Source organism: Epinephelus lanceolatus, chromosome 18 (assembly GCF_041903045.1).
Source record: "Epinephelus lanceolatus isolate andai-2023 chromosome 18, ASM4190304v1, whole genome shotgun sequence".
Lineage (NCBI taxonomy): Eukaryota > Metazoa > Chordata > Actinopteri > Perciformes > Serranidae > Epinephelus > Epinephelus lanceolatus.
In genome coordinates this window covers 43,051,585-43,069,850 of record NC_135751.1, presented here as the reverse complement: position 1 = coordinate 43,069,850, position 18,266 = coordinate 43,051,585, and the positions used below count along the sequence as shown (strand labels likewise).

Sequence of the window (18,266 nt, the reverse complement as noted above, 5' to 3'; positions counted from 1 at the left end):
CAAAACTTCACCAACTCAGTTCAGAAATATCTGAAAAAAAAAGGAGGTTCATTTCAAACATTATTTTCAGTCATCAGACTGTTAAGTAAAAACTCTCAGACCTGCTGCTGATCTGTGAAACAAGAACAACACCTCGCTCAGTGACACAGTTCAGTCATGTGACCCTCGTCTGGCTCGTCGTAGCGTCGCTCCAGCCTCCTGTAGACCAGCGACTCTGGTAGAAAATGACGGCTGTGTATTTAAATTATCCAACAACATCCGACCCGCTGTGGTTCAGGACTAAAACTTCCTGTGTGCAAATCAGGTTTCAAGTTTAGCACCTGACCTGATCCAGGTACGTTATCTTCACGGCAGGTGAGTGCTGTGGGCGTGGCCATGCTCACATTTTAAATTTAATGTTAAAGCTTTGACTCCATCACCAACATGTACCTTTAAAATCTTATTAAACATGACAAACAAAACATACGTTTATCACACGTTCATTTTATTTAAATATAAAAGCAACAAACAAATTAATTGTTTGTCACTGTTCAGTGAAATGCTTTAAAATTTTACACACAATTCTATCAGCACTTTAAATATGTATAAATATATTAAATATAAGTATCAGGGACTTGAACAAGATTACTTGAATATGATGCCACTGAAACATGCCATAGTTTTTATTTATGACCACTCATTTACTTTTTTTTAAATTTCATTTTTGTTTGATATAGTTGTAGGTTTTTGTACCAATGTAGAAACACACCGTTTATAATTATGGACAGCACTTTAAATATGTATAAATATATATTTATACATATTTAAAGTGCTGATAGAATTGTGTTTGGACCCAGTTAAATTGATATATGTCAGTAAATAAAAATATCTGATGTGAACATTATTAAGAGCTGAGACACACAAACCAAACGTGTTGTTTCACAGTAAATTAACCGTAAACCTCAAATATAAATAACTGTGATGGTTTAAAAAATAGATCACACCGAAATAAAACAATGACAGTGTCCAGTGATGTATCGTGCTGATGTGAAAGGACGACTGTTTTCGTCAGTGTCTGACGCCAGAAGTCACCGACCAATCAGACTCTGTTTTAATCTCTGTGTTCGATCAGTCCGTCTCTGTTCTGGGTGTCTCTGCAGTGTTAACTGGTGTCATCAGCGTCACAGCAGAAACTTTCTCCTCCATTCAATCAGACTGCCAACTTCAAACCAACTTCACTGCAGTCTGTCCAACATCCACCTCTCTTGTTCCTCATTTTACTTCAAACTGTCAGCCGTCCAATGAAAGACAGTGAAGCCCAGAACGCCACAGTAACATGTGAACGTTAGTGTCACACGCTGTGAGACAAACAGACCCAGCAGCTCAGGGTTTATTGTTTGACAGGTGAACGTACCTGACAGGTGAACGTACCTGACAGGTGAACGTACCTGACAGGTGAATGTACCTGACAGGTGAACGTACCTGACAGGAGAATGTACCTGACAGGTGAACGTACCTGACAGGAGAACGTACCTGACAGGTGAACGTACCTGACAGGTGAACGTACCTGACAGGTGAATGTACCTGACAGGTGAACGTACCTGACAGGTGAACGTACCTGACAGGTGAACGTACCTGACAGGTGAACGTACCTGACAGGTGAATGTACCTGACAGGTGAACGTACCTGAGCACACAGGTGCAGAGTCCACGATGAGGCCAGCAGGTAGATCCAGACAGGATTCAGCTGCAGCTTCAGCAACAGAGGCTCAGAGCAGGAACACCTGCCCTGCGTTCCAAATCGCATACTTCTACTATATACTTTTAGTATGTACTGCAGCTGCCCTTAAAAAGTATGCAGTGTAGTATGCAGTATGCATACTATTGGGACACACTACATCCGCCATCACATCGCTCCCTGAACTCCGACCCTCTTGCTCACTTTTGCCGCCATCCGTAGCGCCACATTTGAATATTTTGTGTTGTTGTACTTCGGAGATGCAGCAAGTCTCCTCTCGTCGAGCTCGCCAGAGTCGTGCATACTGTCGGAGGTGCCGGAGAGCTCTGTTGCTGTTATGTCGTCATGTGTGTTGTTGTTTCTAATAAACAGTCCCAAGCCTATTATTAGTGACCTGTCTATTGAACTAGTCACCAGTAGGCACATTAACCCCTTCACACACAGCTCTCTGTTGCTGGCAGATGTTTGTTGTTAAATATATTTACAGCTGTGCAGCTGCTGGCACTATATTCTGTCTGCACGTGAAGCAGCCTTACATTCACATTACTTTTATTTGTAGTGTAACATACCTGCACATTCTTACTACATTCCTTAATATGTGTTTGACTTTTACTATTCATATATTTACTAGTCTATACTGCTCATACCTGGCCCATAGTGTATTCATATTTAGTCATATGCATTCATTATTTATACCACACTTACACCACTGCCTGTACTGGTAGAATCTTCTATATTGTAGTCATAGTTGAACCCTAACACTGATTATACTGTAATCACAGTAAAGTTGAATGTTGTAACTGTGTTCTTGCAAAACTGTATGATATGTGACAGTATATAATCAGATCAATGCAGTCCTAATATGTAGTGTCTTAGTATCTCAAATTAAATAAACCATGTATGAAAGGAAGTGTGGGCGTTGGTTGTACACGCAGCTCAGTAAGTGCGACGTAACTTCCGCTGCGCAAAGGATTGTGGGTCAGAATGGCCAAAGAAGCATGCTGACATGCATACTGCGAAATGTGACCGGATGTAGTAGAACATCCTGGTACTTTTGGCATACTGCATCTGACATACTATGTATTGGGACACACTAATTCTTTTTCTGGCGTACTAAATAGTATGGTAGTATGGGTATTGGAACGCAGGGTAGGTGATTACTGATGGACGAGGTGCTGATGAGGGGAAGTGGAAGCAGGTGAACAGGTGAGCAGGTGGGCGTGGCAGGTCAGGTGACTGCAGGGCAGGAGAGACAGTCTGAGGACATCTGGTGGACAGGTAGAGGATGGCAGTGGGGAGGCCTGAGGATGGAGGGACACAGGGTTCATCCCAACATCCCTCCTCGACTCCTGGAAATCAGTTGGCATCCATCTTGTCGAGGAGTTGAGGAGAGAGGAGGCTCTCAGCAGGGAGGGAAGCGAGGACACACATGGAATTCTTTTACCGACCGACACACCCCCTGATTGGATATCAGTTATTGATTGGACAGCTGATCGGACGGATCTGATGCATCAGTTTCACACAGAGTGAAGACACATAAGAGATTAAAGTCACGTGTGATTTATCATGACCTCATGTGAGGAGAGGAGCTAGCTGCTAGGCTCAATTATGCAATGTAAATTAGCATATGCTTATGCTAATAATGTTAGCATGTTGTATTTGTGGAGGAAACATCTTTAATATTAGAAAATTAATTTGTCTGTGAATGTTGTGAGTCATGAGACTGATGTGTGTTCGAAATGGTCTCTGTTGTTGTTTTACGTTTTAATGACCTCACACACTGCTGCGTAGAGTCTTCACCATTTATTATTGATTATATTTCTATTAATAATCTGAGTCTGTGAAGGAACTGAAGAACACCAAACCAACAAACTGGTAAACAGTGTGTGTGTGTGTGTGTGTGTGTGTGTGTTGCTTCATCAAAGGTCAGTTTGGAGGTCGGTGAACTTTACAGGAAACCCTGCACCGATCGACACACACCAACTTGTTCTGATGTCTGCACCCCACCGTCACCTGACCCCGCACTGCCACACACACAGAGGTTTACCTTATATGGACATCCGGACATCCTGTTTGTCCCCACAACATGACACAACATGACCACAGAGGGTCGGACAGTTGGAGAGGGGACGGCTGCTCAGACAGAAGTTAGAGGGAACGAGTGAGGACGTCTTGACGTGTTTCAGCTGCAGCAGGATGGAGGTCCTGACGGTTCTGAGGGTTCTGCTGCTCCTGGTTCTGGTCCTGGGTTCTGTGCAGCGCTCTGGTCAGTCCCTGTTTTATCATCTGTGTGTCTGTTGGTGTCTAACTGCTGAACTGATTTCAGATTGTTCTGTCCGTCCAACTCTGAGGTCAGTTTTAGTCTCTGACTCTTTCTTTGTGATAAATACAGAATGTGATGCAGCTTCAGTGTGTGTGTGTGTGTGTGTGTGTGTGTGTGTGTGTGTGTGTGTGTGTGTGACAACACGCAACATCTGAAATACTTTATATTCATATTAAAATAACAAACAGTGTGAACAGTTGTTGACGAAGGTCACGAGGACGAACCAGCAGTGAAAGTTTCCATTAAGAAGATAACGAAACAAACTGACTCACGTTTTCTGGAAATTTGCCTGAAAATTGTGAAACTTTAATAAACATGAACAAACTTTACCCTCTGTTGAAATTCTGGGAACACACACACACACACACATTCTTGTACCTCTATCCTTATGAGGACCCTCATTAACATACAGTGTTCCCCAGCCCCTAACCCCGAGGGACTGCTCGTTACTTATTGGGGGGGGACAGATTTACAGATACAGATACAGATTTAAATAGTTGTATTTTGTATTTATTTTTTAAAGAAAACTACCAAAAATACACCCTCAGGTTTGGAAGGTAGGTTTTCTTTTAACCTCTCTAACTCTGCCAGGACGCCGACGTCCTCGCTCCCCCCCTCCTCTGTTAAATGGTATCTCCCAGGTGCACTACATCATCAAACCATGTGATGTTTGGTATTGTCGGATTCAGGAAGCTCTCGACTTTTAAAAAATAACATCATTTTTCTTTTATTTATTATGTATTTGGCACCAGAGCAGCCTAAACACACAAAGTCCAAAATCGCGATGAGTGGTGACAAGTCATGTCATGCCGTTTTTCGACGGGAAAAGTTAAAGGATTACTCGCGATCTTATGTGGAGCTGTTAGCGGGGACTTAGCTGGTTTATAAAAGGTAAGAGTCTCACTCCTACCACTATTTTTGGCTGAGATATACCGTCTAGAAAGTGGGAATATAACTTTCACGTTTCATATGGCTTTATTTGGTGATATTTTATGGTGTTTCTGTGTCATAAACAACATCAGCTATCATAATCACACCTGATTTCAATAAGGTACAATGTTTGAAGCTGGCTGAGTGTTGTTTGATCACTGATAGTACTGTTTTGAAGCAGAGTGACCCACTTGTCATTTGGAGCTCCGCCTGGATCTTTTCATGGTAAAAACACTGTAGAATGGTCATACTTTGAGCAGTCTTCTTCAAATTTGAAACAAGTGTTCATTGATAGTGCAGAGACTGTAACCTGACCCTAAAGACAGGCCGATGAAGAAGTGACGAGCGACCACAATGTCCTCACTCTGTTGTTAAAATACGTTTGGTGGTCCTCACTACACACACACACACACACACACACACGACTGTGGAAGTGAAATTTCATTTATCATCATTGATCATGTCCTGATGTGTGTGTGTGTGTGCGTGTGTGTGTGTGTGTGTGCAGGGTGTGTGCGGTGTTTTGCACGGTTTGACGGTGTCCAGGGTCGATGTGATGAAGAGCTCGGTGAGGTGGATGAAGACAACTGCTGTCAGAACCCTCAGTATGGTTACCAGGCAACAGACGGAGTGTGTCGGTCCTGTGGGTCAGTGCACACACACACACACACACACACACGCACACACACACACACACACACACACACACACACAGTCTGTCCTGGTCATCAGACCAGTGAAACCAGTATGTGTCTGTCCTCAGTCCTCCGGTGTGGTCTCCCTGGTCGCCGTGGTCACAGTGTAACGTCCAGTGTGGGGAGGGAGTGACGCAGAGGAGCAGAACATGTTACGGTATCGGCCAATCAGAGTGTGAGAACCCTACGAACAAACTGGAGACAAAACCCTGTAACAACACCTGCTGCGACGGTACACACACACACACACACACACACACACACACATTAATCACTTATTGATCACTGTCACTGTGCATGTGGCAAATCTGTGTGTGTGTGTGTGTGTGTGTGTGTGTGTGTGTGTGCAGGTAGGGGGTGGGGCCCGTGGCTCACCTGGTTGCCCTGCTCAGTGACCTGTGGAGGGGGCGGAGTCAGGAAGAGAGCCAGAGTCTGCTTCAGTCCTCCTGAGTGTCGTGCGACCTGCAGCGGTCCTTCAGAGGAGACAGAGAAATGTCCAACACAAACCACCTGTCCAGGTAACCTGTCTGCCCCACCCAGTGGTGCCCACAAGGGGGAAATTGAGATGCTGTCTCTGAATGTCCAGAACAGATGCAGGAGGTCTTCTAGAAGGTCACATGTTGATGAGACCGGCGACTGATGGAGCATCGGAATTTACTGAGTTGGGAGTGAGAACATTTTGTCTCTGTGTCTCTCAGTTCATGGTGGTTGGTCCGGTTGGTCCGATTGGATTCAGTGTTCTGGTTCATGTATCAGTGGCCAAGGTGCTGATGTCATCATTCCCTCCAGAGTGCGATATCGTTCTTGTTCGAGCCCCTCCCCTTCCAACGACACAGTGCCACTCGGCAACGATTGCCCCGGAGACGAGTTCCAATCACAGGACTGCAGCGAACTCCCCAACTGTCCAGGTGAGAGAACAAACTGATCAGGTAACAGAGGTGAAGTCTGGAAATGAAAACCTCACGTGCTCTGATTGGCTGTCTCTGCAGTGGACGGCAGCTGGGGGGCGTGGTCTCCACCCGGGCCATGTTCCGTCTCCTGTGGGGAGGGGCTTCGACTATCAATCAGGAAGTGTGATAAGCCTGCCCCTCAATACGGGGGTCGAGTCTGTGACGGGCCGAGCACTCGGAGCAGCGTCTGTCAGAGTTCCTGTCCCGGTAACACCAACGATATCAAGATAAAGATCAATAAACATTAACAGAATTTAAAACGTTACAGTAAAAATCTCTGTGTCTGTCTGTCTGTGTCTGTGTGTGTCTGTCTGTGTGTCTGTCTGTCTGTCTGTGTGTCTCTCTGTGTCTGTGTATCTCTGTCACCATGACAGTCGACGGGTTCTGGTCCGGTTGGTCCAGTTGGAGTGAGTGTTCTTCTTCCTGTATCCCACAAGGACAAGCTCCCACTAGATCTCGCCACCGCTCCTGTTCCAACCCCGCCCCCTCAACCAGCCCACCTGGCAAAGGTTGCCGTGGTTACATCAGCGATACAGAGAACTGCAGCCACCTGCCTCACTGCCCAGGTACATCTGTCTGTGTGTCTCTCTGTTTTTAAATCATTAACAGTACCGCCCACCACCCGGACAGGAACTAACATAATGGGACATCAGACTCTCAGGTGTCCTCACAGAGACGATAAATATCTCCGTCTTCCTGTCTGTCTCTGTATCAGTGAATGGAGGTTGGGGGTCTTGGTCCTCCTTCTCTTCCTGTCCTGTCACCTGTGGAGTGGGGCTTCAGGTGTCCGTCAGGAGATGCGACAGCCCAGCCCCAAAACACGGCGGCCAGTCATGTCCTGGAGAGGGACGTCGTACAAGCATCTGTAAGACCAACGTCCACTGTCCAGGTACCCCAAGATTCTAGTCTCTTATTGCAGCGGCTGACTCTGTCCGCCAGTCTGGACTAAAAACAAATATGACTCCTCAGCTTGGAGTGTAACTGCTGTGTATTTGCAGTGGACGGGACATGGTCAGAATGGTCGGAATGGAAACCATGTAAATTCCCGTTTGGTGGGCGAGACATCCGCTGTAAGAAGATCGGTGGCAGTCAGACTCGAGAGCGTGAATGTCTTCATCGAGCTCACAATGGATCCATTTGCAGCGAGGGCTCCCTGACCGAGAGGCGGGTCTGCTATGATGTCACCAGATGTTCCCGTGGGTGACACACACACACATACACACACACACACACACACACTAAATTGATAACTTTTTTAATACGGTTAATCCAGGTATCAACCATCACCTCATCCCAACGTCTGATGAGGACACCCTTCATGTCTCTCTAAAGATGAGATGGGATGGATTATCTTTATCAATCAGTTTCAACAACAGCCAATGACATGTTTGTGTGTGCTGCAGCAAAGGGCAACTGGGATGGCTGGGAGCCATGGAATCTGTGTAATCCTCCCTGTGGATCAAGCTCCAGACGCTTCAGGAAGAGACGCTGTACACCTGATTACAGTGACTACAGGTGAGTTTAGTGTTGAAGCAGCAGAGGTGGTGTGGATCAAAACAGAGGTGAATCAACGATGACATACACGAAGAGTTGAAAACATCAGATCTGTGTGGAGCGATGAGGACACTGTAACCTTCCTCACATTAATACATGAACACTGACAGAAATATGTACCTGTGTGTTTTCAGTCCTACCATTGGTCGTCTGAAGGAGCCAGCAATATTCTTTGGGAATCCACTTGCCGACTGTGGCTCACCACCTGAGGGTGGACAGAAGGTTGAAATGCAGCCCTGTGTCAACGTTCCCGCCTGCACCTGAACACCTGCTCACCAACGACTTTAACTACACCAACATATCCTGTTCTTCACTTAGTTTAATGACATATATCTCTCACCAATTAGTTTACCAACATCAACATATCAGCTCATCAGTGAGTTTAACAACACAAATATATCCATCTCATTGATGAGTTGAACATCACCAACATATCTAACTCATCGATGACAAACACTGTAGTTACTACCACTTATCACTTATTTACGTACATTACTTGAGTAAATGTACTCTCCACCACTGTTAAAATGTCTAGCTTTGAACTGACAGGTGTTCCTAATATTTTGTCCACCCAACTGAAACCAGTGAGGACAGACAATCATTTAGAAACACCCAACAGATGACTCGCCGCTGAATTAAACAACATCACTCATCACTTAAAGTTTTGTTAATAAAGAAAACAGTCTGCAGCTGTTTACAGTCACGTTCTTGCTGTCAGAGTTGGAGCGTGCTCAGTTGATTGTCACCATAGAAACCCCAACAAAGAAACAACAGCTTCAATCTTCAGTTCCAGTTTGTTCTTCTGTCACTGAACGGTTCATCCGTCTGAAGATCTCAGATAGAAATATGTTGTACTGCTTTGTTCTCTTAAAGCTGTGTTTTTAGTTTCAGTGTACATTTATACTATGCTGGATTTTTGTTACATTAATCTCAGTTTATTATATTTCATGTTTTATATTCTTATATTTTTTCATGTACATTTTTAAATTTTCTTTGCATTTTATAAAAGTTTGTGTGTATCTTAATTGAGTCTCCCCTTAATCTGTGGAGGTCCATCAGGCTCCAGAGGTGTTTGCTTGGAGCAGTTTGGGTCAGTTAATCTCTAAAACTCTGAAAATCAAACAGTTTAATCACTTATACTTTATGTTTGTGTGCATGACAGGTTGATGCACACGCTCCAGGTGACATTTTCCACCTTTATATAGTGTTTTGTCCTTTGTTTAGGGACAGATCAGGATGTCCCCTGTCATTCTGTCTCTGACTCAAAGTTATTAGATCAACTTGAGGCTTCATTGTCTGATTTCATCTTCATTGATCAGGTTGAGTCAAACTTTAGTTGTAGAGCACATTTAAAAACCACCACAGCTGACCAAAGTGCCGTGTCAACTTCAGCCTGTTACATGCATTGTCTGTTTTCAAAATACACTTCTGTTTTCACAGGAAATGTACAGTTTGATACAGTCTCTTTCAAAATAAAAGCACTACGTCGGTACAACACCACCAGCTGTTTTTTCCTTCAACACACACACACGTGGTTACATTTAGCCAACACACACACACGTGGTTACGTTTAGCCGACACACACACGTGGTTAGGTTTAGCCAACACACACACACGTGGTTACGTTTAGCCAACACACACACACGTGGTTACGTTTAGCCAACACACACACACGTGGTTACGTTTAGCCGACACACACACACACGTGGTTACGTTTAGCCGACACACACACGTGGTTACATTAAGCCAACACGGGACGGGAAGCACAGCACCACACTGCCTCCTGCTGGTGACATTAACATGCGGCTGCATTGGTGGGGGGGGGCTTGCCCAGATGCCATAATAAACCTTTACAGATCATGCTCAAGTGTTTTTCTCACAGAAATTATTTGTTCAAAGTAAAAACATAAATAAACTGTTTTGTATACACTATAAAACATAAGTTCACAGAAAATGTGACCATACATTTTGTGTGCATCACATTTACAATCTTACAGGAAGTGAACACCGGCCTCCTGCGTGAAAGTCTGTGGTTGTTGGACCCATCCACCAACACTCCCACCCCCCTACTCGGGCTTTTGCTGCCTTAATTTTGCTGTTGTCGCACCATGTTTCCTCCTGACACTGCTGGGTACTGTTAAACAATAATGGCAACCGACTATGTATGATACCAACATGAAAGGATGGCTTTTTTTCATCGATGTCTGATGCCGGAAGTCACTAAGTGCCAGATTTCCATAACTTTGGAGTGAGAGCGGGTCAAATAATCTGACCTTATGGAACAAGTTTGTTTTGATCTCACTCCCTCTGGACTTTAGCTCATCGTTTACTCAACTCACTGACGCTTCTCTCCTCGTGCACAATTGACAATCAGAGTGAATTCATTTGCCAATTGACTCTAAAGTCTCAGTTGCCGATTCAACATGTTGAATTGGCAACGGTATGGGACACATCGCACTGACAAGGCAACAGATGCTAACTAACCTCTCAACATTGATGGCGGCCGACTGTTGGCTTGGTGAGTCAAAGCCTTTAGAGTTTAGGGACTGTCATCTCAAAGACTCGAGCGCCATTGTTTTTAGGCCTGTTTCTGGAAACATCCGGGAGAGAGAGCCTCACTGCAGAGGAAGCTCCTTTCAGCTGCTTGTATCTGTGCTCTCATTCTTTTAGTCACTACCCAGAGCTCATGACCACAGGTGAGGGTTGGGACGGAGATGGACCAGGAAATAGAAAGCTTCACATTATGGCTCAGCTCCCTCTGCTCAACAACGGTCCAGTACAGCGTGATGATCCATCTCACGCTCCATTTTAGCCTTACTCATGAACAAGACCCTGAGATACCTGAACTCCTTTTCCTGAGGCATTAACGGCAGATTAACCCATCGGCACCATGGGCGGGACTCATGCTGTTTTTAAGCTACTGTCAAGCGATGCGCTGAAACCAACGTGGACCAACAACACTGGCGAACAAGATGAGACAGATCGATGCTGCTATGGAGGCTGTTGTAAGTGGACGTCTTCGTAATATCACCCAACAGTTTGGAGTGAAATAGTTTGTTTTATGCTGCTTCTTAAAACCACAGCTAAACAGGTACGATGATGATTTTATACATAATATTCATGATTATGATTTTTGTCAGTAATTCTATTAACTTTTATTATATATCACTGAATTATTTGACTTTATGATCTATGGATACACTGCTGCTTGTTTTCTAAACAGTGTCTTGTCAGGTGTCCTTTACCACTCTGAAAGGTGCCTATAAGTACAATGCATCATCATCATTATTATTATTATTATTATTATTATTATTATTGTTGTTGTTGTTGTTGTTATTAGTAGTAGTGACAGTAGTAGTATTTATGTTGGTATGACCACACATCTGGGTCGCGCACCAGCGAGGGGCAGAACAGCTGTTTAAAAGCTTGTGTCATGTCAGTTTGTTGGCAGCAGATGATGCACTACCTCCAAAAATAAGGAGATTCAAACTGACTGAAACCTGCTGGAGGAGAAACAGAAGGCTCTGGAGCAAAGGCTAACCTCAGAGCATTGATCCTGTCCATAATAACTTTACAAAGATTTCACAGTGTAAACATGTAGCAGCTCACTCCTGCGCACACAGAGCAAACACATGATCCCCTCCAGGCTGACAGCTGGCACAGATGATGATGACCCAGCCCTACATATCAAACATATCAAACTCAGGTCTGTGTGTTCTGGTCCACAGGCTGTTGGTTTCCTTCTTTTAACCAAACACAGAAAACACAACAGCCAGCAGCAGCAGTCTGAATCAAACCGTCACAGGTGAACACAGGAAGCAGCACACAGGGGGAGGGGGAGGATGCTCGACCTCCCGACCCTTCACTCCGTGATGTTCAAAGTCAAAGTGTATATTACTGAAATCCAGTTATTCAAATAAACACAAGAAGTTTGTGCTCTAGAGAAAGGATCAGCACTCAGTGAATAACCTCCTTAGCTCTATGATAAGCTATTATGGCAAGGCTTAACTATACAGACCAGTGAGCAGTGATAGGCTCCATACATGCGAGCTCCAGGTAGAGACAGTGCTAATACTACCTTAGATACTACCTTACATAGACGTTATTCTACAGGACTGTTTTGAATTTAATCTTTGACCTGTCATAAAACCCTTCCTTCATATCCCTTCCTGCTCATGATCGGACGAAGCTTTATGTCATTTTACTGCACAATTTCTGAGAAATATCAAAGTAACGTCCTTTAAATCACATTATAACACATTTAGGATTTCATAGTATTAAAATTTTCATTTAAAAAAAAGTAAAAAATACTTAGTAGATTAAATAAAAAATTCAGAGGATTCCTCTTCAGGATGTTCAACGTATTCTCACTGCAACCTCGTCCACATATGACGTCCAAGGTACCCTGGGTGTGTTGGTTAGGTTTAGCAGACAAACACACGTGGTTGGGTTTAGGAAAAAAGAACAGGGTTTGGTTTCTTACAGGAAGTGAACACCGGCCTCCTGGGTGAAAGTCCATGGTTGTTGGACCCATCCATCCCACTCAGATTTTAATCAAGTTATGTTTCTGCTTCTTAACAGTCACATGGATAAGTCAGAGTTTACAATGAACCTGGGGACAAATCCTAGTTGGCTCACATTAGTTATTTGTTGAGAGCATAAATAGAGAGATGTTGAGCTTTTCACATGATGATCAGTAAGTGTGTGCTCGTAAATCAGCCCTTAAACCTGTCACACACTGCTGGAGACATGACACACACATTATTTTATACAACCTGTCACCTTGAGTCTGATTTATGATCCATGAGTTAACCTCACTGGATCAGTTTAAAGATAAAAACATACAGAAACATCAGGACTAAAACATTTAGATATTTCGTTGCTAAAGCTAATAAACAGAATGTTTGCTGATCGTGTGGACGGGAAGTTGACGACACAGAGTCAGAGGCTGAGCCGTGTTGTTGTTGTTTCTGAGTTCAGTTTTGGAGTCAGTGAGAGCGTGAGAACCAGATTATGTCTGGAGGCTCTAACAGGTTTGACTCGGTGATAAACCAACAGCCTCCAGACCAGAACACACAGCTGATGTGTTAAAGTAACCACAACTGTTTACACTGGTTGTTCACCTGCTCTCAGCTATGTACCCAACATCACCCAGCACCACCTTGCTGATCGAGCTGGGCTCCTCTGACTGATGTGTCTGTAGAGGAATATTTTAACATGACAAAGACACGTAATCAGAGGATGATTCTGGACAATAAAAGTGAGACGAACAGGTCGATTGTCACACAGACAGATGAAGAACATCTGAGGTAAGTTCATTCCATGATGATCTGATGAAATAAAGAAGAACATCTGTCTGTTGTAACAGAGGAGACCTTTCTGACATGTTCCAGGTTATACTCCAGTTTGTGGATCCACTGAGACAGTCATGCGTTCTGCTGTGGTGTCGGCTGTCATTCTGCTCCTGGTTCTGGTTCACATCCAGGACTGTAAGACCGACGCACACAGATCAGGAACGTACACCTGTGAGACACTGTAAGGTATTAAACCTCTCATATTTTCACAGCTCTCTCCAATTCGGTTCGAACCATGTGCCTGCAGAAATATTCACCCAGACCCTGTGGTGGCGGATGGATCCGGGTGACCGGCAACAAGTGTGTGAAGTACTTCAGGCTGTCCAAAACCTTCTGGGAGGCCCAGGTGACGACGCCGACACGACATGTAAACTCATCCTGTTCAGTCATGCTGAAGACTCACTCTTCTCCACGTCTGTTGATTTCAGAGTCACTGCGCCGGTCAGGGAGGTCACCTGGCGTCTATTCACAACACAGACGAGAACGGGCACGTGATGTGTTTGAGCGTGAGCACCCCCAAAAAATCCCCGACATCTAATGACTATTTCTGGATTGGTGGAAGGAGCTCAGCCCCGGTAAGCAGCAAGGGTTCAGCTGAAATACTAACAGTGGTGACATGTAACTAAGAATTGTTACTCAAGTACTGTACTTAAGTACAAGGAGTTGTACTTTATTTGAGTATTTCCATGTAATGTAACTTTATTCTTCTGCTCTGCAACAACATCTCAAAGGAAAATGTATTGTACTTTGTACAATTTATCAGGGCCGCCCACTCCAGCACCGCCACCGCCCACTTTGGGCTCCGATACGAACACAGGCGATGTCAGAGAAGCTCCTGAGCCCAGCTGTTCAAAAACATTTAATCTGGGTCAGAATGATGTCATGTTTGGCTGTCCAGGATCAGCTGATCTGGTTTTTCAAAGCAACACTGGATCAATCACACTGATCCAGATACAAACTTCTAAAGATCACCAAATCCGGATAACCAGAGGTCTCACTTATAAACACTGCGTACGCACAAAACGATACCGGAAACAGTCGGACGCCACTTCACCCGCAAATGTGGTTATTAATAAAAACAGACTTGATGGGAGAAACTTTGAGCAATGCTTACCCACATTTTTGGGACGGGAAATTGGTGACGCAGATGGTGAGGTGGAGCCTGATTGTTGAAATTGGGTGTGGTTACATGATGGCTTCTGATTCAGAATGAAATAAATCTGAATGAAATCATTCTGAATTAAAGTCTTTCCAGGTAGTTTACATGAGAAATATTCATTCTGAATGAGGGTTTACACAGAGATCAGTTTAATCGCCTTTATTCGGGTCTGCACAAGGTTTGGGGCAGGGAAGGTTTCTGATTGGATAGGGGGCGGGACGGATGTTACGCGTTTACGTTTACTGGAAGAAAACACTGTAGTCCTCGCTCTGGATAACAAGATGCTTGACGACGCCGTTCTTAGTGCCTTTTTCAGGCTTGTTTTGCTTATATTCTTGAAGCAGCAGTACGACAACAACCTTGTTCTGCTAATGCTTCGTCTGTTGAGGAGGAGAAGGGAGGTAGAAGGTCGAAGAAGGGAGGTAGAAGACCGTGCTGTGGCGAATGGAAACTGGTGAGTGCAACTAGTCCGACTGCTCTATCTCAGCCCGTTGCTATGAGCGCTATATACGTCATGGCGCCAGAAGCGCAAGGAAACGAGCATGTGCAGAAAGACAGGAATGAACTTAAAGAGGAATGAGTGTATACAAGTGTGAGAAATTCTTTCATTCGGAATTAGAAACGGAATATTCCAGCTCCTTACATCGGATTGAATTTTCAATCACATTGGCCATTTTCATTCTGAATTAGGTGTTTACAAGATCACTTTTAATAGGAATGAACTTTCATTCTGAATGAAAAGGGAATTAAACTGTCCATGTAAACACACTCAGTGTCAAACATTTTTTGGTGCACGCCATTTTTGGCTCTTGTCTGTACGTCCATTTTTAGTGCGGCTCCTACACAGTGTTTTATAAATGAGACCCCAGAGCTCTAAATGGGACGACATATCACAACAAAGGCAGTCTGCAAACATACCACAGGTGGCGCCAAAGAGGACAAAACAGAATGTGTGTAAATACGTATAATTTTACAGTCAGTGAGTGAATCAATACACTGGACCCCTTTAAGAGTGAAACATTGAGCTCTGCGGGCACTGCTGCACATCTGGAGATTAAACAGGAAGTGAAAACATGTTCAGCAGGAAAGTGACACATTAATGCCACTGATATTCATCAAAAACATCACAAGAGGAAAACATTTTTATTTTTTATCCTGCTGATACTCACTTTACCTTCAGTCAGGTTCTGAATGCAGGAGCAAAGTGTTGTATTTGTACTTTTACTGCAGTAAAGAATCTGAATACTTTCTCCACCCCTGAATACTCGACTACTCTTCTACTACTCTATTCTCTGACATCTGACTGTTTCCTTTTCTTCAGCTGTCTGGCTATGGATGGACCGACAAATCTGCGTTTGGCTTCACTAAATGGCACCCTGGGCAGCCGGTGAATAGAGCCAGTCACACCTGCGTGGCGATGAACTACAAACGTAAGTAAAGTCATGAAGAAGAATGATTCATTGGTTTTTAGATTTATAGTTCAGAGGTGATGAGTCAACAACAAAGACGCTGCCAAACCACCACCAGCTTCCATTTTTCACAACTTATAGATGTGAGACTTTGTGCGATCAATAGATCCATTTCTCTTTTAAAACTCGGACTCAGTGAGTTCTGCTCCTTCTCCGAGATAATAGCCTCGCTCCAGATGAACTGCTCCTCGCCTGCAAAGTAGACGAGAGCAGGCAGCTGCAGCAGGAGGCGGAGACAAAAAGCCGGGGTGAAGTCAAACCGTTTCCTGACAGTTCCCAGCAGCCTTCAGTCCGTACAGGAAGTCACAGAAACACTCACTTCCTGTCTGATATGATGTTGATTTATTAAAACACAGTCAGACTCATATATCAGTTTGTTCTCAGTCTCCAGCTGTTTTAATTATGATGGATTAAGTTATTAAAATGTTTTACAGGTGATCTGTAGTTTATGTTCATGGTTCATGGTTTGACCTGTCGCCATGGCAACAGAGGCTAAATACACTCTGTCTGACTGTAAGCTTCATATTTTATACAAGACAACAGCTTTCATTAAACATCAGTCGGATACAGTCAGGGCTTCACATCTGTACACGTTAGTTTGAGAATAAGCAGCAGTCTGTGATGATGTTAAACACTTCAATAATTCAAACTGACTTGAACTCATTCATGAAAACAATTTCAGAGACACGGACTGAGGTCATAAAAAGTCTTTTAAATGAATCCTGTGAAAAATGAGAGCAAAACAAAAGTGTTGCTTTGAGTTCAGGTTCAGTGTAAATATATATTTACAATTTACAGAATTATGTGACTTGTATATGGACATTGTTTGTTGTTGTTTGTTGTCCTTGTCTTTAGCTGTTTGTTTCTGTCTCCTGTAAATCGTTGTGTGTGTGTTCACGTGTTGGGTCCACGCAGCAGGTCATGAAACATGAGTCAAACACTGATGATGTCACTGAATATGTGTGTTCCAGACTGGGGCGACTGGACGAACATCGACTGCAACAGCAAGAAGAACTTTGTGTGTGTCAGATAAATGTGATCGTCATCATGAAGTCCTGAGCTGCAGTTTGATGTTAATCAATAATCAATACACAAACTGTCTGAACTTAATAAATGATCAATGAACATGTTCCTGCTTCTGTGTCAGCTGTTTGTTCATCAGTGTGAAACAGAAGACGTTTCACTCTGATGCTTTAAATGTTCATTATTAGCTTCATCTGACTTTTCATCACAGTAGAAGAAAATAACATTTGTTTTCATGACTGCAGGTGTAAAACACGTCCCGCAGGTTTCTGAGAGAGAGATTTGACTTTTTATCTTCTCTGACTTTTTCTGTTAAAAACATCAAACAGTCAGAATCACAGATTTAATGTTTCTGTTCGTTTAATTTTTTAAGTCTTTTTTAGATTCATTAATAAGTTTTATAAACGTATGTGCCAGTGACAGAAATAAAATATTCAGTTCTGTTACTTGAGTAAAAGTATTAAAGTATTAGCATCAAATATTGTCACATAATTAAAAGGTAAAAGTCTCATTCTGCAAATCAACTTTCAGTGTTATATAATTTTGTCACCTCCTCATTAGAACACACATCACAGGACAACCACGGACTTTCACCCAGGAGGCCGCTGTTCACTTCCTGTAAGATTGTAAACCCTGTTCCTTATTCCTGAACCCAACCACATGTGTGTGTGTTGGCTAAACGTAACCACGTGTGTGTGTGTCGGCTAAACGTAACCATGTGTGTGTGTTGGCTAAACGTAACCATGTGTGTGTGTTGGCTAAACGTAACCATGTGTGCGTGTTGGCTAAACGTAACCACGTGTGCGTGTCGGCTAAACGTAACCACGTGTGCGTGTCGGCTAAACGTAACCACGTGTGTGTTGGCTAAACGTAACCATGTGTGTGTGTGTTGGCTAAACGTAACCATGTGTGTGTGTCGGCTAAACGTAACCACGTGTGTGTGTCGGCTAAACGTAACCACGTGTGTGTGTTGGCTAAACGTAACCACGTGTGTGTGTGTTGGCTAAATGTAACCACGTGTGTGTGTCGGCTAAACGTAACCACGTGTGTGTGTCGGCTAAACGTAACCATGTGTGTGTGTCCGCTAAACGTA

The 18,266-nt window shown here is 43.7% G+C and overlaps 2 protein-coding genes across 2 annotated transcripts; both read left to right on the top strand.

The window, feature by feature from the left end:
* The first annotated feature begins 3,819 nt into the window (after positions 1-3,819).
* Positions 3,820-9,665, top strand: LOC117268610 (properdin-like). Its single transcript, XM_033645209.2, has 11 exons — positions 3,820-3,982; positions 5,478-5,616; positions 5,733-5,896; positions 6,015-6,182; positions 6,363-6,572; positions 6,654-6,821; positions 6,989-7,180; positions 7,330-7,503; positions 7,613-7,810; positions 8,018-8,129; positions 8,303-9,665. Exons 1-11 carry the CDS (start codon positions 3,913-3,915, stop codon positions 8,430-8,432), a joined length of 1,725 nt encoding a protein of 574 aa, XP_033501100.1. The 5' UTR covers positions 3,820-3,912; the 3' UTR covers positions 8,433-9,665.
* A 3,846-nt stretch (positions 9,666-13,511) lies between these two features.
* On the top strand, positions 13,512-17,279 carry LOC117268618 (C-type isolectin Sp-CL4-like). Its single transcript, XM_078161398.1, has 6 exons — positions 13,512-13,523; positions 13,560-13,657; positions 13,735-13,868; positions 13,951-14,097; positions 16,003-16,111; positions 17,122-17,279. The coding sequence occupies exons 2-6, from the start codon at positions 13,597-13,599 to the stop codon at positions 17,181-17,183; spliced, it is 513 nt and encodes a 170-aa protein (XP_078017524.1). The 5' UTR covers positions 13,512-13,523; positions 13,560-13,596; the 3' UTR covers positions 17,184-17,279.
* Positions 17,280-18,266: the final 987 nt, after the last annotated feature.